The sequence below is a fragment of the Pangasianodon hypophthalmus genome, chromosome 11 (genome assembly GCF_027358585.1).
Source record: "Pangasianodon hypophthalmus isolate fPanHyp1 chromosome 11, fPanHyp1.pri, whole genome shotgun sequence".
In the NCBI taxonomy this organism is placed as follows: domain Eukaryota; kingdom Metazoa; phylum Chordata; class Actinopteri; order Siluriformes; family Pangasiidae; genus Pangasianodon; species Pangasianodon hypophthalmus.
Genome location: NC_069720.1, coordinates 614,377 through 637,863, shown reverse-complemented (window position 1 = coordinate 637,863; position 23,487 = coordinate 614,377). Strand labels below are relative to the sequence as shown.

Sequence of the window (23,487 nt, the reverse complement as noted above, 5' to 3'; positions counted from 1 at the left end):
CAAAGGAACCAGAATCCACCAAGAAAACACACAACTGGAACCACTGATACAGCAGCAAGAGCTGAAGCAGAAAAATATCATAGATCTAGTACTTTCTGTACTCTGTGCAGTGGGAAAGAAATAAACCTCTAAAAAGTTGTTGGGTTTGATCCTGTAGCTAGCGCAGTCCAGGCTGTTTATGTGGCCGTGTCAAAGCCTGAGAGCCTCTTTTATGGTACCATCATAAGGTTAGAGAGGTCCATTAGCTTTTAAAGGACTTTGTGTCAACACTACAAGGGATGAGTGTGGGGTTTCACTTCATAGCCTGGCTTATTTTGTTTGGCAGTAAAGTGTAAAGTGTCAGACCGCTGCTTTCTGTTCTCGGGCCAGGTAAACAGGACGTTTGGGTCATTTATTAGTTTCCCGTTACTGATCCATTTACAGCGTATTGTCTGTGGAAGCTTTTAGAACGCCTCTTACTATTTTGTGTCGTTAGATCTCTTTCTTCTAAAGTGACGCCGCAAGTGTTAGATCCATTAGTCGGTTTATTTGATCCGAAAGCTGGACCACTTTAAGCAGCTTGCGCTGATCTTTTCCAGTTTTCGAGCAGAGCCGTTTCTGACGCTCCGTTCTGAGCTCGGATGTGATGTCAGCGCTTTCATGTGGCACGTTTGTGTTGGCCAGCCCTCGTGCCAGAGCGTGCACACTTCACAGATGGCGTGTTGGTGTGTGTCACGGCGTTTTCGTCTCCCGTGACAAGCCCAGAGCATCATTAGGCAAGCGGGAGGATGACTTAAAGAGGCGCAGACGTACAATTTCCAAGAGGCGGCTCAAAGGAACGCTTTAACCCCCAGCTCTAAAAAAGAGCTATATTTTTTCCTCACTGTTGTCACCTCCCCCACCGGCGCTCGCCTGCGCTAAGTGTAGTTTAGGCTTTTCAGTTTGCCCACTCTATTGTAAACCCCAGAACGGTCTGAGGAAGGGGGGAAGTGGGTGAGAGAGGGAGAGAGAGAGAGAGGGAGAGGGAGAGAGAGAGCTCCACATCAGCACACAGTTTCACTGAGGGAGAAAAGGGGGTTTATTAGGACTCATTAGCCAGCGCTTTGGAAATGTGTGGCACCAATCACACTCTTTTCCACTTCCATATAATCTGACTATAAAAGGTGAAATTGGCTCGTTGGATTGGTGTTACATACAGAGTTCATGTCACGCCGTTGGAAAAGCAGATATGCATTCCAGTTGTGTTGCTTTTGGCTGTTTGAACACTTGATGCATGCTCGAGATCCAGTTTAAAAGACTTCAGCCAGACAGCTGTGCGTAAACTGTTAGAAGTAATAAAAAAGCAGCTCGTTTTTCGCTGCTTGATATTTCGCCAGTGGATAAATTTACGGCGATTGTTGCGTTGTGTTTGTTTTCATAAGGGAGACGTTTGAGCCGTGCTGTTTATTCAAGCGGCCGGTTTAAGTGCCAAATTCCTTCTTAGGAAAAGCGGCACGGCGTGACCCCGGCCCGTGAACTGCTTGAGAAAATTGACTTCAGCGACACCATGGGAATCAATTAGCATCAGCTGTTTGGGCTCTTTTCTGAAGAGCGCAGGAAAGCGATTGGACTCCACTCAATGGGGGGGATTCACAATCCTGACCCCTTTTATTGGGTTCAGCTCCTTACCGCTGTGATAGCACAGTGTTTTCCGATGTCATCAAATAGCCGAGAGTCCGGGGGACTTGAATAGAGGTGAAAGGTCTTTTAAACCTCTTTCGAGCCGTCAGTTCGAGGACTCAATACAATCACCTGCTTTGCATTTGAAAGGCTTCAAGGTTTCTCTCTTTCTTTCTCTCACTTTTTTCTCAATCTTCCTCTTTTCCTCTTGTCCTTTGGCTCTGGAGCGCAAATAAAAGCCGGGCCGAGACAATGCTGTGACTCTCTTCACGGTCATTCAGGAGAAACAAAAGCAAAGAGAAAAGTAACTTGAGAGTTTTAGAAAAAGGAAAATCAAGCAATTTGCTGAGGCTTTGTAGCTAAAGTGACCCCAAACACGTCATTTCAAACAATCAAATAATAATCTGTGTGGAATAATAAACTTTTTAATTGCTAAGAAAATATTTTCTCAACACCGTTAACCTCAACACAAATATCAGGATATGTAAATATTCATGAATATGCAAATTCTTAAATATGTAAACACCCAAACACTCCCATGTCCTCGTACCGTCACTAGCTAACTGTTAAACAACTGCTAGTAAACCAGCTCACACTAGTCAGTGTTATTTCTCAGAGTCTCAGAGTCTCGACTTATGAAATTCTCATTTTTGGACTGAAATCAGAATATGTTTCAACGTTACCGTGACAACCACCATCCTATTGCTAATGTTAGCTAAGTTAGCTCACAGCTAGAGTAGCTAAAAATGTCCAGATGTCATCCTGTAAATATAATCACACATCAGACGTGATTGGTTCACAGCTGTGGAGTTGATTTTATTTAGCTAGCAAGATTAGTTAGTTAGTTAGTTAGTTTGATTAGTTACAATCTGAGCCCTAAATCGTTTTTATACAATCACTGAGAATCTTTCTGTTTTAAATAGAAAAGTGTGACTTTAATAATAATTTAATTTAAGTGTTAAATTTACCCCAAACAGGATGAATCATTTAAACACCACAATTTTTAATTTTTTTAAAAGTTTTTTTAAGTTGTTTTATAGGTTTTTTTTGGCTGTTTGGGAATTTTGGCACAGTGAGAACTCCCAATTTCAAACCATCACACTTACATAACAGAGTTTTGATTCTCAGATCCACCACGTCGTCTCCTCGGAGAAAACGAGAGTTTCATCCCGCTTTGGAAGCCGTTGCTGGAAATTACTCGGTATAATTTTGTCTTTACAAAGCAAACATTAAAAAAAGGCTTTGCTGGTGTCCCTGTAATCAGCCTTTATGAGTTCTGGTGAGGAAAAGGGGGATAAAACACACACACACACACACACACACACACACAGCCTCGGAGCATGTGTTTGCTGAACTGCGGGTGTGTATGATGTGATCGCATGTGTGCAGTTTTTGATGTGAAGTGAGATTTACCTCTCGTGTGTTTCTCTCGCTCAGTGAACTGCGGCGTCGGGACGTACCACGACAGTGAGCAGGGGAGGTGTGTCCCCTGTCCTGCTGGAACATACCAAGACGAGGAAGGACAGTTACTGTGTGAGATGTGTCCAGGGCCGAAGGGCAGAGCGACCCCGAGAACCACCGGAGCCCGGAGCGTCGCTGAGTGTGGAGGTGAGACGTCGCATCGAAACCTGTCTCTCATTCACATCTAATTTATTCAAATCAATCATAATTTATTACAATTTATTCAAAATCTTATTACGATGAAACATAATTTACTAATTTAAAATAATATTTCCACTCAGAGACAATTCTGCGTCTTTCAAGCATTTATTTTCCGAAGGAAGACTAGACTTTCAAACTTGAAATGAATGAAAATTATATTAATTAATTATTTAATGTTTTATTTAATAATTATTTAATTATTTAATAATCTTCACATGACCAATTTTAGATCAATTTCCTTTTATCTAAAATGTTTTTCTTAATTAAGGAATTTATCTACAATTACAATAAAATGAATATCAAATAAATGGATCTAATATTATCGCAATTTTATCTAATATTTCAATCTAAGATTATTATAATATTTAAATATATCTATCATAATAATGATCTAATATCTAATATTACCTAAAATAATTTATCTAAAATACTTTTAGATATTATTTAATAGATATTATTGCCTACATTTTCTCAATTAAGATAATTATTAAATAAATATGATTATGAAACATATTTATAGACTTTTTTTTTCATAATTTCAGGTTTAATTTTAAATAATTTTACATAATTTACATAATTTCAAGTATTTACTTCCAGAACAAATCAAATCGATACTATTTTATACTAATCTATTATTGTATAATAATGTCGTAATGATATGTTTGTCGTTATTCGAAATATTTCACATTTTTATTTGGTTACGTTTCTGTTATTTCCTCTGGTGTTTGTGTGTTTTTTGAAGTTTTATCAGAGAAACAAAATCTTTTAAAGGCTCTGAAAGCGTTTTTCTTACTCACATCCTGTTTTTTGTCTGTAGAAACCTACCTGCTTTGATAAAAATCTCAGAAGCGAATGGTGTGTGTGTGTGTGTGTGTGTGTGTGTGAGTGTGTGTGTGTTGCTCACACTCCTGATTGTATTTGTGTGTTATCTGAGGCACTGAGCCGCTACGACACACCTCCGGTCTCCTGCTTTGTCCTGATAGACAAAACATAGGTGTGTGTGTGTGTGTGTGTGTGTGAGTGTGTGTGTATGTGAGTGTATATGAGTGTGTGTGTGAGTGTGTGTGTGTATGAGTGTGTGTATATGAGTGTGTGAGTGTATGTGAGTGTGAGTGTGTGTGTGTGAGTGTGTGTGTATGAGTGTGTGTGTATGTGAGTGTGTGTATGTGAGTGTGTGTGTGAGTGTATGAGTGTGTGTATATGAGTGTGTGTGTGAGTGTACGAGTGTGTGTATATGAGTGTGTGTGTATGAGTGTATGAGTGTATATGAGTGTGTGTGAGTGTATATGAGTGTGTGTGTGAGTGTGTGTGTGTATGAGTGTGTGTGAGTATATATGAGTGTGTGTGTGTATATGAGTGTGTGTGTGTGAGTGTGTGTGTGTGAGTGTATATGAGTGTGTGTGTATGAGTGTGTGAGTGTGTATATGAGTTTGTGTGTGTGTTTGTGTGTGTGTGTGTGAGTGTATATGAGTGTATATGAGTGTGTGTGTGAGTGTGTGTGTATGAGTGTGTTTGTCTCTCAGATAATAAACATGCATTACAGTCTGCTCTCTGACAGGACGAGTGAAGGAGCCTCAGCGTGTTAGTGTTTGTGTTAGTGTTTGTGTTGGTGTTCGTGTGTTTGTGTTGGTGTGTTTGTGTTGGTGTTTGTGTTTGTGTTTGTGTTGGTGTTCGTGTGTTTGTGTTGGTGTGTTTGTGTTGGTGTTTGTGTTTGTGTTAGTGTTTGTGTTGGTGTTCGTGTGTTTGTGTTGGTGTGTTTGTGTTGGTGTTTGTGTTTGTGTTTGTGTTGGTGTTCGTGTGTTTGTGTTGGTGTGTTTGTGTTGGTGTTTGTGTTTGTGTTTGTGTTTGTGTTGGTGTTCGTGTGTTTGTGTTGGTGTTCTTGTGTTTGTGTTGGTGTTGGTGTGTTTGTGTTGGTGTTGGTGTGTTTGTGTTGGTGTTTGTGTTGGTGTTGGTGTTCGTGTGTTTGTGTTGGTGTTTGTGTTGGTGTTCGTGTGTTTGTGTTGGTGTTTGTGTTGGTGTTTGTGTTGGTGTTGGTGTTCGTGTGTTTGTGTTGGTGTTCGTGTGTTTGTGTTGGTGTTGGTGTTTGTGTTGGTGTTTGTGTTGGTGTTTGTGTTGGTGTTGGTGTTGGTGTTCGTGTGTTCGTGTGTTTGTGTTGGTGTTGGTGTTTGTGTTGGTGTTTGTGTTGGTGTTCGTGTGTTTGTGTTGGTGTTCGTGTGTTTGTGTTGGTGTTTGTGTGTGTGTTGGTGTTTGTGTTGGTGTTCGTGTTGGTGTTGGTGTTTGTGTTGGTGTTCGTGTTGGTGTTGGTGTTTGTGTTGGTGTTGGTGTTTGTGTTGGTGTTTGTGTGTTGGTGTTCGTGTTCATGTTGGTGTTTGTGTTCGTGTGTTGGTGTTTGTGTTGGTGTTGGTGTTTGTGTTGGTGTTTGTGTGTTGGTGTTCGTGTTCATGTTGGTGTTTGTGTTCGTGTGTTGGTGTTTGTGTTGGTGTTCATGTTCGCGTGTTGTGTTTAGGTCAGTGTTCTCCCGGACACTTCTCTCACGACGGCTTCCTGCCGTGTCGTCCGTGTGCCAGAGGATGGTACCAGCCGGAGCCAGGCCGCACTTCCTGCCTGCCGTGTGGAGGGAATCTGGTAACGAGGCACGAGGGCGCTGTGTCCTTCCAGGCCTGTGAGACGAAAGGTGAGGACGATTATCGCACGACTGCGAGCGTGTACACGTACTCTATAAACATCAGATTAAAATAAAAAATAACGTACTGGAAAATAACAAACTCACATAAAAACAAACGGAGTAAACATTTTAAATCATATTTCTACAAAAGTATGAATTATAATATAATATAAATTAATGTTAAGTTTTCGAAAGATTCAATATTTTATATATAATCTTAAGATATTTTAATCAATACAACCAAAAAATTAAACAATTCAGTTATTTATTCCTTTCTTCATACAGTACTGTGCAAAAGTCTTTTTTTACTACAATCTTTGTTATAGATGTTTATTTTCTGACTTCTACATTATTGATTCAGTACAAAAACATTTTAGAGTCCAAACATTAGTTTTCCAGCACAGAATGAAACGTTACAGAAAAATGTTTGTATGTCAGTAAAGAAAGCAGCAGATTCCATAAGAGACACTTTTCAGATAAAAACATAATGAAGGCTGCTGGGTTTCGCTGCAGAAATAAGAAGCGAGTCGACAGTCAAAGTCTCCAGAAGAACTGTGGCTGCTTCTGCAAGATGCTCAGTAACACTTCCAGCTCATTTCCTTATAAAACTGCACACACTGCACCTCAGATACTGCTTTATTTATTTAAAGTGAAGGATCGTCACATTAAATACTGACTTTGTTTCATTTATTACTGTTTACTGCTCTTTATAGGATTTTTTAAATGTAGAAACATTTAATTTCATTATTTCTGAAGGCGTCTTTACTCTACAGCATTTCTTTACACGTGCCTAAGACTTTTGCACAGTGCTGTCTATCTATCTATCTATCAGTGTATTAATAAATATATAATTGTAATGTTTTTTCTCCCCTGAGCTACAGTTTCCTGCTTTATCCAGTTGGTTATTTTATTTATATATTATTTTTAAATTATGGTCCAGTTTCTATTTTCTATATTTCTTCTTGTGTTTTTTCTTTGTTGTTGTTTTTTGTGAAGCTGCTTGAGCTGCTTTTAACATATGAAAGATGCTATTTAAATAAAGGTGATTATTATTATTATTATTATTATTATTATTATTATTATTATTATTATTATTATTATTATGTTGGCTGGCTGTTAACAGTCTGGTGAGATTTATATCTGATCTTGAGATTGTATTTTTATGATGTTAAACAGTAAAACTGTGTGTGTGTGTGTGTGTGTGTGTGTGTTCTGCGTACAGTGCAGTGTTCTCCTGGACATTACTATAACACCAGCACTCACCGCTGCATCCGCTGTCCACTCGGAACCTACCAGGTGGAATTCGGACAGAACTTCTGTGTGTCCTGTCCGGGAAACACCACCACGGACTTCGACGGATCCACCAGCGTCACTCAGTGCAAAAGTAAGTGAAAAACAAACCAAAATAAATACATTAATTAAAAAAAAAACGTGAGTGTGAGGAGGAACACTGTGCTCTAAAATATAAAGAAATGAATGTAATTAAAATGATCCTACATAATAACACAAGATAACAAATACAAAGGATGTTGTGGAGCATAACATTTCATCTTCAGACTTTAGGCCACGCCCCCTACCTGAGTCTGATTAACACGCTCAAAAGTATACACCCCCCGCAAACCCTCCACATCCGGCTGATATGTTCTACTTTATTTAAATTTTGCCTCATCAGAATCAGAATCACCTTTACTGCCGAGTACCGTGGGTTTGCATGTACAAGGAATTTGTCTTGGTGCACTGGTGCTTAGTATAACAGTAAAATACAAGAAATAAAAAGAATATTAATAAGGTAAACAACTATGAGCATAAACACAGAAATATAAAAATTTTGCTTTCACATGTTCACTTTGTTAAAGTTTAATTTAAGGCACATTTGTCAAATACAAGGCCCACCGCCTCGTTTCATTCGGCCCACGTGAACTTCATGATGGAACCTGAACATGAATAACGCAGTACGGCTCACTATTTTCACACTGTCCAGAATTCAGAGCAGATCCATAGCGCACACAGACTCACATCTCACAGCGCTGAAACGCAGATTAAACTCACCGCCTCCGTGCTGCACTTGATGTAAGTCGCACTCGTATCTAAAAATGATTCAGAAGCATTTCCTGGTTACACAACTGCACTATTTGTCCATGTAGTACACAGTTATAGAAGGGAATGATTTATAATCGCACTATCCGGTGTCACTCAGATGAGGTTCCCTTTAGAGTCTGGTTCCTCTCAAGGTTTCTTCCTCATATCATCTCAGGGAGTTTTTCCTCACCACCGTCACCTCTGGCTCGATCATTAGGGATAAATTTATAAATTTACAATTTATTTTGGTTTAATTTAATTTGAATCTATTTATTTCTGTAAAGCTGCTTTGTCACAAAGTTTTATTGTTAAAATTGTTAAAAGCGCTATACAAATAAAACTGAATTGGATTGAATTGAGAAGCACGTCGGGTGTTGCGCTGGCAGTGACGTAACCAGAAATTAATTTCAGTGGGATGAGGAAAAATACAAAATAAAATCACGATTGTTTTCCTGATCTGTGCAGTTAAAATGGTAAGTGTGACGCTCTCGTGTCGTTCAGGTGGAGGTTTCTTATTTAATCAATTAAGGCACAAAACGACGCCAAACAATCTTCTCATATTAATAACGACGCCATGAAAAACATTTATGACACTGAAAATAATTTAATATAATATGTTAATAATAGGGGAAAATTACACCTTATACACTGTATGGCCACAGATTTGACCCCTGACCATCACACCCATATGTGCGTGTTGAAGATCCCATTCCAGATTTATTCCCCGTGTGTTTGCTGTTATAATAAGCTCCACTCTTCTGGGAAGCTTTCCACTAGATGTTGGAGCGTGGCTGTGGGGATTTGTGTTCATTCAGCTACAAGAGCATTAGTGAGGTCAGGCGCTGATGTTGGGATGTCGAGGAGGTCTGGGGTTCAGTCGGTGTTCCAGTTCATCCCAAAGGTGTTCAGTGGGGTTGAGGTCAGGGCTCTGTGCAGGACACTCGAGTTCTTCCACTCCAACCTTCACACACCATGTCTTCATGGAGCTCGCTTTGTGCACAGGGGCATTGTCATGCTGGAGCAGGTTTGAGTCTCTTAGTTCCAGTGAAGGGAAACTGTAAAGCTACAGCACACAGAGACATTCTGTACAATTGCACAACTTTGTGGCTGCAGTTTGAGGAAAAAGCACTTGAAGCTCTTACTTCGAAATCTCTGCACTTATAGTGTAGCTCTAAACAGGAAGAAAGCATCATGCTGATTGGTTAATCCTGTTTCTCATCACAGCAGCTGGTAGACAGGAAACTGTGGCCTCACAGTGATGTTCTTCAGTAGTGATGTTCCTCAGTAGCGATATTCCTCAGCAGTGATATTCCTCAGCAGTGATATTCCTCATCAGTGATATTCCTCAGTAGTGATGTTCCTCAGCAGTGATGTTCCTCAGTAGTGATGTTCCTCAGTAGTGATGTTCCTCAGCAGTGATGTTCCTCATCAGTGATGTTCCTCAGTAGCGATGTTCCTCAGTAGTGATGTTCCTCAGCAGTGATGTTCCTCAGTAGTGATGTTCCTCAGCAGTGATGTTCCTCTGTTCCTCAGACAGGCGCTGTGGAGGAGAACTGGGTGAATACACCGGATTCATCGAGTCGCCCAACTACCCTGGCGATTATCCGGCTAACGTGGAGTGCACGTGGATCATCAATCCTCCACCCAAGCGCAGGATCCTCATCGTCGTCCCGGAGATTTTCCTCCCCATGGAGGACGAGTGCGGAGATTACTTAGTCATGCGCAAGAGCCGTAAGTAAAACATGGAATTCTTTTCAAAGGAAGATTGAGCCTTAGCCAGAATGTGTGTGTGTGAGGAGAACCATTTGTTTCTGCCCCATCAGCTCTACCAAACTCGGTGACGACGTACGAGACGTGTCAGACGTACGAGCGGCCGATCGCCTTCACCTCGCGCTCGAAGAAGCTGTGGATCCAGTTCAGGTCTAACGAGGGGAACAGCGGGAAAGGCTTCCAGGTTCCCTACGTGACGTACGACGGTGAGCAGAGATGGAACCCTGCCGTAGATGTTCTGCAGCCCTGACGCTGGCGTGAGTTCATCTTCTGAACCTTTTTTGTTCTTCTGGTTTCAGAGGACTACCAGGAGCTAATCGAGGACATCGTCAGGGACGGGAGATTATACGCCTCGGAAAATCACCAGGAAATTTTAAAGGTAGGACGAAGGGAAAGGTTTATGAGGCATGTTTGTGTTTACTGATAATAACGTTCAAGCAATTCCTAAATCAAACATTAGCTTCATGTGGACGAAGAGGTCACACTGCCACCATGTGGACATCAGGTGCATTACAGGACAGTTCATTTCACCTGAGTGCAAAAGTTTGTACCTCCTCTCCTGTGGGTTTTGAATGAAGAATTAGAAATAATGCCTCTATTTTGCAGTTTATCTACAGAATAAAATTTTACAAATAACATAATAAAATAGATGGACAACAGAACAATCAGCAGAAAACAAGGCAAAATCAGCAGAAATGAGAGACAACTTATTTTGTTTTGCTTTTACCATTTTTACTGGAGCGCTTGTTTGTATAAATTCCATTGCTTATTTCCTGTAATTTTATCTTAGGGGTATACAAACTTTTGCACGCAACTACATTTTGTTTACGTAAGAAAAATGATTTGATTAGAAATATTGAAAATTTTACTCCACACGACAAGAAGCTAATTCTGAAGTTTAAAAAAATCAGTTTCATATTAACAGTAAAAAGGTCACACTGCCACCTTGTGGACATCATATGAAAAACAGTCTCGAGTGCAAAAGTTTGTACCCCCTTGCTCATAGGGTTTTAACGGAGAAAATTTTAAATCTCTATAAATAAATAAATGCAACAAAGCAATTAAAAAAGACAAAAAGTCAACAGAAATATAGTTTGAACAGAATTCTTAACATATTCTTTTTGACCTTTTTTTTGACATTTATATTTTTACAAACACACTTACTGCTATACATTTTATTTCTTTTTCACTTTAATTTTGTCTTAAGGGAACCCAAATTTCACACTCAACTACATTTTTGTTTGCACAAGAAAAAGAGCAATTTTAATAATAATGAATGAAATTAACAAAATAAATAAATAAATGTTGAAATTTTACTCCGCAGGACAAGAAGCTCATGAAGTGTCTGTTTGACGTTCTCGCTCATCCGCAAAACTTCTTCAACTACACTGCTCAGGAGTCGAGAGAAATGTTCCCCAAATCCTTCATCCGGTTTCTGCGCTCGAAAGTTCTGCGGTTTTTACGTCCTTAGAAACAATCAGCAGAGAACTTTCTGTGGATTTAAGGAACGTGGCACTCGAATGGAAACATTGATCCTGGATAAATTTCCAAAATGTCCAAAATCTCGGCTGTTTGAGGACTTTGTGTGTGAACGAAGACGAGAACGCAGCTCCATGATGTCTGAAGAAGAGCGACTGGCCTCCAAAGAAAACTTTGCTTTGAATGAATAAATAACTGCCTCTGCTTTCATAAATACAGGAGATAAAACCCTCAGAGTGATGAGGTCCAAACTCAAAATCTGCTTCCTTACATTCACAGCTCATAATTAAACCTTTTCGGAAAATTCAAATTCACACTCACACTGGTGTGGAGAAATAAATAAATGACTGGTTGCTGTTGTAATTATGGTACATATCATTTTATTTTTGTTCTTTAAAGCACTCCTCGGGACGTAGTGGCAGGAAAAGCAGTTAAATCTGTTGTATATTATGTACAAAACTACTAGATTCAGTTAAACTCTCATGATATTTTTATTTTTTTTGGTATGCTTCCTTGATAACTGCATCAGTCATGTACGCTTCGTTTGCTCGCTGTAATAAACGTATTAAAGTATGCACATTTTATTTTATCCTGATTGTTCAGTGACGTGTTTCTAGGACATTAATACAGTGTGCACACTAACACTGAGCGCGAAATTCTGGGAATTCGTTTCATATTTCATTTCAGTGCAGGGCTAAGAGATATGACTTACTCATTAAATGTTATAGAGAGTAAATTAATGTTTATATTTTTATGTTTGTACATCTAACATGTAAATAAAATGAAAGAAAGAAAGTAACTCAGATGTGGTGTGTGTGTGTGTTTTTTTTTTTTTAAAGTTTCCTGTTTGTTTTTTCTTTCTTCAGCAGAATTTTTGCTTATTAAATCTTATAAAAATTATGGAATAAAAAAAAAAAACATGTGAAGTCATTAACAGGCTATTTAATTTGCCAAAAATGTAAGTAAATTTAAAAAAAAAAAAAGATTATAGTGAGTGTTGAAAATAAAAATCTAATTATATCCTCAAGTCTCAAATAATAAAATAATGGGAAAATAATTTAATTTGACTCCTTTATCTATAATTATCTATCTTTTTATTAATCAGTTCCAACATGTCTAGACATTTATTATCTAATTTACTCCTCACTGTTCATATGATAATGAGGGGGCGTGGCTTTTACCCAGGCAGTGCATCATTGGTTAATCACTTTGCACAAACTGACTCAAGTCGAGTTGAGTCGAGTCGAGCTTTATTGTCATTTCAGCCATATACAAGTACAGAGTGAAACAAAACGACGTTTCTCCAGGACCAAGGTGCTGCATAAGAAACAGAACAACACAGAACTACAAGGGACATAAATTATACAATAAAGTACACAAGTGCAAACAGACAGTACAAAACAGTACAGTGACTACTGGGACAGACAGTGAGCGCAGTGAGTCCCAGTGCAGCGCCGACCAGCACACAGTTCTGTTTAAAGTGAATCTAGTGACAGTAGTGCAAATAGAACAAGAGAACAATACAAGTAGCTGAAATAGAGTAAACATAAGAGTAGCAGCCTATGAACAGTATAATATAGTGAGTAATGTAGCAGCATAAACGTGCAAAAACTTGCAAAAAAATTGCAGAGAGGATGGAGGATGCTCAGTAGTGTGTGTATATTGGTATGTGTGTGTGTTCCTTCAGTCCAGTTTCTGAGTATTGGAAGTGTGTGTGTGTGTGTGTGTGTGTGTGTGTGTGTGTGTGTGGACATATAGTGTCTCGCAGGACCACGGTGCTACATACAAGTTAAACATAAATATGAACATAGAAGTAAAGAAAAACAATTAAGTGGACTGTACATACTTTACAAAAACTTTACAGAAACTTTACATAGATACTGTAGATGAAATTGTGCAAAAGAGATATTTTGGGGGAAGCAGCGTATAGTGCAAGATGATTTGTAGTGCAAGTAAACATTGTAGAATGTGACAGCTGATATTATTATTGTGTAGTTGCACTCAGTTTGCTACAGGCCTCTGTACTATAGTTTTGTACATAAGTCAATATTGCACATAGAGATATACTGCACATTACTGTTACTGCATGTTACTGTAATATTGTTTTCTACCTTCTACAGAGGCACCATCGAGAGCATTCTGGCGAGCCGCATCACTGTGTGGTTTGGCGCCTGCAACGCGTCCTGCCGAAAGACCCTCCAACGCATAGTGAGAGCAGCTGAGAAGATTGTTGGTGTCTCTCTCCCCTCCCTCCAAGACATCTACAGCACCCGTCTCACCCGAAAAGCCCTCTGCATTGCGGCTGATCCCGCCCACCCGACACACAGCTTCTTCAGCCTGCTGCCATCAGGGAGACGACTGCGGAGTCTTCAGGCCAGGACCAGTAGACTGAAGGACAGCTTCATCCACCAGGCTGTCAGGAAGCTCAACTCTCTCCCAGATTTTGACCCTCTGACACCACGAACCCCCCCCCACCCCCCTATTCCCCAGGACCTGCACCAGTCTCCTGTGCAGCATTAGTCTATACTCTACCTCATACAGCACTGGACTGTAAACTACCTTTTTCTGACAGTTTACTTTGTCACTTTAACAGTCTGATAAGCTCTTTGCACCACTCACTTTACATCTGCACTGTTTGCACTCTATCTGTTGTGCCTTGTAGATCTACATTTATACTCTATTTATATTTATCCATTTGCATTTCCATTTGTATTTTTACATCCTTTTTTTTGTGTGTGTGTGTGTGTGTGTGTGTTATCTGTATGCACCTAGGGTCTGAGAGTAACATAATTTCAATTCTCTGTATGTGCTGAACATGTGGCAGAATTGACAATAAAGTTGACTTTGACTTGACTTTGATATATTATCAAACTGAGTCTCTGTGTGAGAGAGTGTCTATAAAAAGTGTTCAGTGTACATTCAGAGAAAAGAGTGTGTTACTACAGGTGGTTTGTATAGCCCACTCACCTGTGTGCAGCACACTCAGAATTGCACTTAAACAGATTTAATAATCTTTCTTTAATTTAACAATCCTTCAACAACAACAACAACAACAACAATTTCTTCCTTTAATTAGTTTACAGAGACAGGTTACAGTTTGTGGAAGACTGAAATATGTTACTATTTTTTAAAACATTGGCCTTCATTGTTTTTTTTTCCTTATAATTTATTTTTTGCACATTACAGCAATCGTTATCTTTAAAAATGCTCAAATATTATAGTCTAAAATAGTGTGTATGGTCTATCTATTTTATATATAATAAACTAGCTGTCATTTTTGAAAGACTTTAGTAAATAACTTTTTTAAAAAATGTACTCAGCTATTATTTATGAGTCATTAAATATTATATTAATGATGTTTATTGTTTTGGGATTCTGTAAAAAAGTTGTTGTGTTTATATATTTGAGCCCAGGTTTACAGCTCTGATGTAATTATTTAAATGTAATTTCATTAATTAATTGTAAAGTAATTAATCCTAATCCTAACCCTAATGACATTATTTAAATATAAAGGTTTAGTTTAAGCTGAACGAAATGTTTCTGATATACAGCGGAACTTCTGGGCGGAACCTTCGTTTCCTGCGCCGTTGTTTCCGTTTCCGGGGGAAGTGTGTTCTGTGCGCACCGCCCAGGCTGCTGATGGTCAGCTGATCTTTCCGGAAGTTGTTGCTTCACTGCAGCTAGCAGCGTTTTGTTTATTTGGATCAGAATCAGCTGTGAGGATCACATGAGAGACTTTATAGCTTTATAGTTCTGAAATTTAATTTGTTTTGTTACTGTTACTGCAGTTTCTCACTAAAAAAACAAAAACAAAATGTCTCTGTTCAGTGTAAAGACCGGAGTCAGTGTGTTAACGCTCATCTGTCTCCTGTTAGCAGCTACAGAAGCTAAAGTAAGTGTGTGTGTGTGTGTGTGTGTGTGTGTGTGTGTTGTGCTAGCATGATGAGATGACTAGCTGTCTAATTTGTTTGGCTAATAATCTGCAAAACAGTAAAATATTAACTTCAGTATTCAAATATGGGTTTATAGAATTCCTCTTTTATCAATTCATCAGTTCAAACCTAATATTATACATCTAATAAATAAATCAATAAATAAATAAATAAAAACAATCATCAACATCATCATCCAGTAGGAGTTGTGATTTTTTTTCTATTGTATATTTTATACAGGAAATAAACATAAAAATCTCTATATTGATCTAAACAAAATATAGTATTAATATTTAATATAAACATTAAAAATCAAACCATAATAATAATAATGTATAATATAACAATATGTACTATTGTATTGTAATAATAATAATAATAAGCAGGGGTTGGGTTTTTGCTATATTTTTATATGTGTAATTTTGGTCTATATGTTTTTTTGTACAGAATAAATGTAAAATAAAATAGCTTTAGGCTGGAGAGAATGCGCAGGACATTATATCAGAACTCTTTCTGCACTTCTTCCTGTTCAGTAAATCGTTTAATCTGATTGGACACTTAAAGCGACAGACACAGAGACAGAGACGAGGAGGTGCAATGGAGTGAATGCGGCTGTAGTGAGCTCTCTCTCCTTCTCTTCTCTTTTCTCTTTCTCTTCTCCTCTGCTCTCTCCTTCTCTTCTCCTCTCCTCTTCTCTCTTCTTCTCCTCTCCTCTGGTCTCTCCTTCTCTTCTTCTCTCCTCTTCTCCTCTTCTCTCTTCTCTTCTCCTCTCCTCTTCTCTCCTCTTCTCTTCTCCTCTCCTCTTCTCTTCTCCTCTCCTCTACTCTCCTCTTCTCTTCTCTTCTCCTCTCCTCTTCTCCTCTTCTCTCTTCTCTTCTCCTCTCCTCTACTCTCCTCTTCTCTTCTCCTCTCCTCTTCTCTCTTCTCTTCTTCTCCTCTTCTCTTTTCTTCTCTCTTCTTCTCCTCTCCTCTTCTCCACTCTTCTCTTCTTCTTTCTTCTCTTCTCTCTTCTTCTCCTCTCCTCTGCTCTCTCCTTCTCTTCTCCTTTTCTCTTCTCCTCTCCTCTGGTCTCGTCTTCTCTTCTCTGTTCTCTTCTCTTCACCTCTCCAGAAAAATCTCCGCTGTAGAAAAAAAATTTAGAGAACTGAGAACTCTGGTGCAGAGAGCGATAACGACGTCACTTCCTCTCTGAGAAAACATGTTCACGCATTCTGTGTTTTTCTCTCCTTTACACTCGGCGTTATTTTTTACTCTTATTCGCTCTGATGATTAAATACATTAAATGTCGCAGAAACAGGAGCTTGTTCTTTATACGTGGATTAATGAGTTCGCTGAAGCAGATTGCAGTTTGAGGATTTGTTGTGATTTATTTATTACCATGACAACGAGTCTGTAACGAATCTCAACCCTTTCACCCTGAACAGCGTCACACCACACATTCACTAAAGTTTTAACAACACAGAAACCTGCACACGCAATATATCCGCAAAAACATTTCTCAAAAAGTCGTTAAATCCTTAAAGATAAACATTTTTATGATATTTACAAGAAGAAGCTAGAATTGCTCTTAATGTAACATTAACTGTTAACATCATCACAGTAACTGATGGGATGTTAAAGTGTTTCTCAATCAATAGTGATAAAAATCTCGTATTTATATTTGATTTAATTATTAGAATTGTTCGTTATTATATTCATAAAGTTAAATGGAATGATAAAGTGCCTGTTTTTGAACTATTTAAAATGGACATTAAAACATATTTGGAAATGATCTCTAAAAGTAAAAACTTGAAAGCAGTATGAACTATGCAGCTGTTTAATATGTACAACTTTTTTCTCTAGTGTAATTTTCTTTTTATACTGTATATGAAAGACTCTTGTCATGCTTGGGTATACACTATATGGCCAAAAGTATGTGCACCCCTGACCATCACACCCATATGAGGTTCTTCACCAAAGTCAGAAGCACACAGTTGTATAGAACGTCTCTGTGTGCTGTAGCTTTACAGTTTCCCTTCACTGGAACTAAGAGACTCAAACCTGTTCCAGCATGACAATGCCCCTGTGCACAAAGCGAGCTCCATGAAGACATGGTGTGTGAAGGTTGGAGTGGAAGAACTCGAGTGTCCTGCACAGAGCCCTGACCTCAACCCCACTGAACACCTTTGGGATGAACTGGAACACCGACTGAACCCCAGACCTCCTCGACATCCCAACATCAGCGCCTGACCTCACTAATGCTCTTGTAGCTGAATGAACACAAATCCCCACAGCCACGCTCCAACATCTAGTGGAAAGCTTCCCAGAAGAGTGGAGCTCATTATAACAGCAAACACAGGGGAATAAATCTGGAATGAGACGTTCAACAAGCACATATGGGTGTGATGATCAGGGGTGCACATACTTTTGGCCATATAGAGTATATTCTCTTGTTTGTACAGTATGCATGGTTCTCAATTTAAAAAAAAAAGACATTTTAATGAAAGTGTTAGCATGATAATGTGATGTGTGTGTAGGAGGAGTGTGTATCCTGCACATCTGCTGCACATCTGTTTTAAATGTTGGGTTTTTGTATATTGCTTTATTCAGAGCGGAGGCTGGTTTACGTCTGAATGCTGTTTACATCAAAACTTTATTAATACGAGTGAGTGAGTCAAATAAAAACCTTTAAAAATTCTAATGCAACATTCTTTAGAATTGATTAAATGTTTTATTTCTAGAGGAAATACGCTCCGGACGCTCGTTAAAGCGCTGCAACACGCAGATTCTGAAGAAAAATCATAGCATTTATTTACAATAAACAATGCAGAATAAAATTTTTAAAAATTTTCATTTGACTCGCTTTCGAAATAGCCACGCCCCTTTCTGAGGTCTGTACCAGTTTTTTTAGCCAATCGCTGATCAGGTTCTGCGTCTCGTTATAATCTGCTCTTTCAGGCAGGAGATCATCTCAGATAACTCAATCCAGAACTGAGTTATCTTGGAACGATCGCGAGTAATAAATCTGGTTCCTTTCACATTTTTTCCCTTTCACAGAATTCTGAGGACATCAGGTGTAAATGTATTTGCCCCCCTTACAAAGACATCGAAGGACAGATCTACAATCAGAACGTTTCCCTGAAGGACTGGTAACGTATTAACCCCACTCTCAGTCTCCTTCTTCTCACCTTCCTTCCTCCTTCCTCTCCCACTACAGGGGGCGCTGTAACGCTGTACAACACTGTAACGTTGTGTAACGCTGTACAACACTGTAACGCTGTACAATGCTGTACAACACTGTGTAACGCTGTACAACACTGTAACGTTGTGTAACGCTGTACAACACTGTAACGCTATACAACACTGTACAGCGCTGTGTAACACTGTACAACACTGTACAACACTGTAACGCTGTACAACACTGTGTAACGCTGTACAACACTGTAACGCTGTACAACACTAACGCTGTACAACACTGTACAACACTGTAACGCTGTACAACACTGTACAACACTGTAACGCTGTACAACACTGTAACGCTGTACAACACTAACGCTGTACAACACTGTACAACACTGTAACGCTGTACAACACTGTAACGCTGTACAATGCTGTACAACACTGTGTAACGCTGTACAACGCTGTACAACACTGTGTAACGCTGTACAACGCTGTACAACACTGTGTAACGCTGTACAACACTGTAACGCTGTACAACGCTGTACAACACTGTGTAACGCTGTACAACACTGTACAACACTGTAACGCTGTACAACACTGTAACGCTGTACAATGCTGTACAACACTGTGTAACGCTGTACAACGCTGTACAACACTGTGTAACGCTGTACAACACTGTACAACACTGTAACGCTGTACAACACTGTAACGCTGTACAATGCTGTACAACACTGTAACGCTGTACAACACTGTAACGCTGTACAACACTGCAACGCTGTACAACACTGTGTAACGCTGTACAACACTGTGTAACGCTGTACAACACTGTAACGCTGTACAACGCTGTACAACGCTGTACAACGCTGTACAACACTGTAACGCTGTACAACACTGTAACACTGTACAACACTGTACATCGCTGTGTAACGCTGTACAACACTGTAACGCTGTACAACACTGTAACGCTGTACAACACTGTGTAACGCTGTACAACACTGTAACGCTGTACAACACTGTGTAACGCTGTACAACACTGTACAACACTGTACAACACTGTAACGCTGTACAACACTGTAACGCTGTACAACACTGTGTAACGCTGTACAACACTGTAACGCTGTACAACACTGTGTAACGCTGTACAACACTGTGTAACGCTGTACAACACTGTAACGCTGTACAACACTGTAACGCTGTACAACACTGTGTAACGCTGTACAACACTGTACAACACTGTACAACACTGTAACGCTGTACAACACTGTAACGCTGTACAACGCTGTACAACACTGTACAACACTGTAACGCTGTACAACACTGTAACGCTGTACAACGCTGTACAACACTGTGTAACGCTGTACAACACTGTACAACACTGTAACGCTGTACAACACTGTAACGCTGTACAATGCTGTACAACACTGCAACGCTGTACAACACTGCAACGCTGTACAACACTGTGTAACGCTGTACAACACTGTGTAACGCTGTACAACACTGTAACGCTGTACAACACTGTGTAACGCTGTACAACACTGTAACGCTGTACAACGCTGTACAACACTGTAACGCTGTACAACACTGTAACACTGTACAACACTGTACAGCGCTGTGTAACGCTGTACAACACTGTACAACACTGTAACGCTGTACAACACTGTAACGCTGTACAACACTGTGTAACGCTGTACAACACTGTGTAACGCTGTACAACACTGTAACGCTGTACAACACTGTGTAACGCTGTACAACACTGTAACGCTGTACAACACTGTGTAACACTGTACAACACTGTAACGCTGTACAACACTGTAACGCTGTACAACGCTGTACAACACTGTACAACACTGTAACGCTGTACAACACTGTGTAACGCTGTACAACACTGTACAACACTGTAACGCTGTACAACACTGTACAACACTGTAACACTGTACAGCGCTGTGTAACGCTGTGTAACACTGTACAACACTGTGCAACACAGTAACACTGTAATGTTGTGTAACGCTGTGTTGCGTTTTTCCTGCACGCAGTAACTGTCTTCACGTGGTGGATCCGATGCCGGTGGAAGGGAAAGACGTGGAGGCGTACTGTTTACGCTGCGAATGTAAATACGAGGAGAGAAGCTCAGGAACGATTAAAGTAAGATCCTGCGCTGTGTGAGTTTGTTGGTGTTTTTTGGTCTTTGTTGAAGTTTGTTGGTGTTTTTCTGGTCTTTGTTGTTTGTTGATGTTGGTGTTTGTTTGTTGTTGATGTTTGTTTTTTTCTGGTCTTTATTGGTGTTTGTTGGAGTTTGTTTGTGTTTTTTGACATTTGATGGTCTTTGTTAGTTGTTGTTGGTTTTTGGTGTTTGTTGATGTTTGATGTTTGTTAATGTTTTTTGATGATTTTTTTTATTTTTTGATGTTTGTTGGTGTTTTTCAGGTGACCATCATCATCTACCTGTCTGTTCTGGGGCTGCTGCTGCTCTACATGGTGTATCTGACCCTGCTGGAGCCCATGCTCAAACGCCGCCTGTTCGGACACTCGCAGCTCATCCAGAGCGACGATGACGTCGGAGTGAGTTCCTCCTCCATCACCGTTGTCTTACAGACAGTCGTAAAAAGCATTTCACTACACGTCATACTGTGTATGGTTGTCTGTGTGACAAATAAAATTTAAATTTGGTCAGAAAAAAAATCATGATAAAATTCTCTAAGAATGTCAGACTCACTCGGTGCAGCTGGGAAATAAATCTAATAATAAAATTAAGAAATAAAATAACAACCTGAGCAATCTGATTAACGTTAATGTGTTAATTAATTTTAAATTCAGGATAAAAAAACACCAAATTCACACCAAAACATCTACAAAAATCACACAAAACATAGAAACAGAGTGAGTACTTTTTTATTATTTGTTATATTTTGTTAACGTTAATCGCACAAAAACAGAAAGAAAGCTTTTTACTGGAATTGCAGGATATACAGCAAAAACATTTTAGTTTCTAAATAATATTTTATGTATTATCCTTCTCATAATTTTCTTCTTGTTTTTAATATTTAATTCTGGTTGATTTCTTTTGGTGTGAAAATTGTTTTTAAACTAAAATTTAAAGAAATAACATTCTATTAGATGATCCCTGCAAAACAATCAATTTATTTACTCGCAATTTTTTTTTTGAAGTTATTTAGTCCAAAATTTACTCTACTTTATAGATTGTTCCTTGGTTGCGGAACACCTCTATATCTCTCAGATATCTATTTTTCTATAATAATTAAAATTTTGTGAAGTCTCTAAGCAATGTGTGTGTGTTAGTGTGTTTATAAGGAATAATTTTTGTTTGTTTGTTTGTTTGTTTGTCTTTAGGACCAGCAGCCGTTTGCGAACGCTCACGATGTGCTGTCCCGCTCGCGCTCTCGCACCAACATGCTGAACAAGGTGGAGCACGCGCAGCAGCGCTGGAGGAGGCAGGTCCAGGAGCAGCGCAAGTCCGTGTTCGATCGGCACGTGGTGCTAAGCTAAAAAAATTTAAAAAACACTCCCCCTAGTGGACGGTCTGGTTATGTGTTTAAGACTACTGTTATCTCTTCAGCGTAACCTCCTCGCCTTTATAACATCATCCCCTGTGTGTGTGTGTGTGTGTGTGTGTGTGTGTGTGTGTGTGTGTGTGTGTGGAGTTTGTAATCACTGGCAGGAACTTTCACCTCTCAGTATTTAACATTCTGAATTTTTTTCTTTTTTTTTTTTGCATGAAATAACGTAAAATCTTCTGTGAATAGAAATCATTGTTTACTCCTGATGCAGCTTGATCACATTTAAATACGGAGGTACGAAAATATCAGACTAGAAGCTGATGCAATCATCTCATTCCTCTTTAATAAGCTTCTCCAATAAATAACATTGTCCTTCATGTGTGTGTGTGTGTGTGTGTGTGTGTACATTGATCACATCATGAACTATTTATGATTTATTGCTAAATAAACCTGATTCTTGCTTCAAAGCGTAACCAGTCTGATGATGTACATCTTCACGTAAACAATCTGTTCGTGTTCGTTATTCATTACTGCTGTGGAATTTTCTCCAGAAGAAAATCTGAATTATAATTGTGTTGGATTCATGGTTTAGGAGTTTAGAGTTTGATGATGAGGTTAATATCTTGTACCTGTGATCACTTCTAATATGTTCAATACACTTCTGTGGAATTTGTGGAGACGTCTGTGTTTATTTTTTAAACAAAACAACATTTTTTTGCAGTTTTAATGTGTGCAAATGAGCAGGAGTTACTGTAACTGTAGTGATGACACACTTATTGGCTCTAGTTTTCTAAAAGGGTTTTGTAATTAGAAAACCCTTTATTGCAGTTAATGCAGCTGTTTGCAGAGAGAAAAAACACTTCTCTGCATGTTTAATGTTATTAAAGATTTTTCTCCAGGGCGAGTAACGGTTTGTTTTTTTAAGTGAATCGAATTGTATGAGTTTTGAATCGATTCATCAGCAGATCTATTAAAAAGAACGCAGCTTGTTTTATAAGAAGGAAATTTGAAGAGTTAAATGTTTAATCTAGACGCAACTGGTAGATTTATTAACACGTTTTCAGTGTGGAGTTAAAAAAAAAAAGAAAGAAAAAAGAAAATTGGTTAGTGCGAATTGCGAATCGATTCTCGCGTCATGATTCAATTCAAAGAGTCGTTTAAATGGAATGAATCGTTCATGAGTCGCTCATCAGTGCACACTGCGTTCAGCTCGGACACTCACACACACACACTCACAAACACACACACACACACTCGGACCTCAGGCATGGACTTCTGAGACACTTTTACTGGTTTACGAGTCGGAAATAAAGAAGGTGAGAGATTTCTGCTTAGTTTTGTTCTTAGCTGCTGGGAACTGGTGTGAGGCTGTGTGTGTGTGTGTGTGTGTGTGTGTGTGTGTGTGTGTGAGGTTTTGTGTGTTTTTGTGTGTTCAGTAGTGAAGCAACTTGTCTAAGTCAACTCATAATCTGTATTAAACCATGAAGTGTTGAGTCAGATATTCACTACTACAACTTAATCAACAAAAAATAAGAAACTAACTGCTTTATTCTGTCCAGTGGCTGGTTTTAGTTCTTACTGTGAAAGA

General features: G+C 39.0%; 3 protein-coding genes across 7 annotated transcripts in view; all 3 read left to right on the top strand.

Moving 5' to 3' along the window:
* scube2 (signal peptide, CUB domain, EGF-like 2) overlaps positions 1–12,096 on the top strand; it is a 32,849-nt gene extending 20,753 nt beyond the window's left edge. For all 5 annotated transcript variants that reach the window (XM_053238355.1, XM_053238357.1, XM_053238356.1 and 2 more), the window contains 7 exons: positions 3,076–3,246; positions 5,807–5,974; positions 7,188–7,349; positions 9,578–9,775; positions 9,868–10,020; positions 10,114–10,193; positions 11,139–12,096. In XM_053238355.1, the coding sequence (XP_053094330.1) occupies positions 3,076–3,246; positions 5,807–5,974; positions 7,188–7,349; positions 9,578–9,775; positions 9,868–10,020; positions 10,114–10,193; positions 11,139–11,285 (1,079 nt within the window). In that variant the 3' untranslated portion in view covers positions 11,286–12,096. The remainder of the gene's footprint in view (positions 1–3,075; positions 3,247–5,806; positions 5,975–7,187; positions 7,350–9,577; positions 9,776–9,867; positions 10,021–10,113; positions 10,194–11,138) is intronic.
* Positions 12,097–14,928: 2,832 nt separating this feature from the next.
* On the top strand, positions 14,929–22,572 carry tmem9b (TMEM9 domain family, member B). Its single transcript, XM_034308477.2, has 5 exons — positions 14,929–15,185; positions 18,262–18,353; positions 20,418–20,526; positions 20,809–20,943; positions 21,733–22,572. Exons 1-5 carry the CDS (start codon positions 15,108–15,110, stop codon positions 21,886–21,888), a joined length of 570 nt encoding a protein of 189 aa, XP_034164368.1. The 5' UTR covers positions 14,929–15,107; the 3' UTR covers positions 21,889–22,572.
* Positions 22,573–23,070: 498 nt separating this feature from the next.
* Positions 23,071–23,487, top strand: part of dennd2b (DENN domain containing 2B) — a 74,976-nt gene continuing 74,559 nt past the window's right edge. Inside the window, exon 1 of the mRNA XM_053237949.1 lies at positions 23,071–23,215. The gene's annotated coding sequence lies outside the window, so the exon portion shown is untranslated. The remainder of the gene's footprint in view (positions 23,216–23,487) is intronic.

Excerpts from the sequence above, each read along its gene's own strand:
- tmem9b (XM_034308477.2), top strand. The coding sequence starts at position 15,108 with ATGTCTCTGTTCAGTGTAAAGACCGGAGTCAGTGTGTTAACGCTCATC. Across the intron at positions 15,186-18,261 it reads TAGCAGCTACAGAAGCTAAA|AATTCTGAGGACATCAGGTG; the intron begins GTAAGTGTGTGT and ends TCCCTTTCACAG. Across the intron at positions 20,944-21,732 it reads AGAGCGACGATGACGTCGGA|GACCAGCAGCCGTTTGCGAA; the intron begins GTGAGTTCCTCC and ends GTTTGTCTTTAG.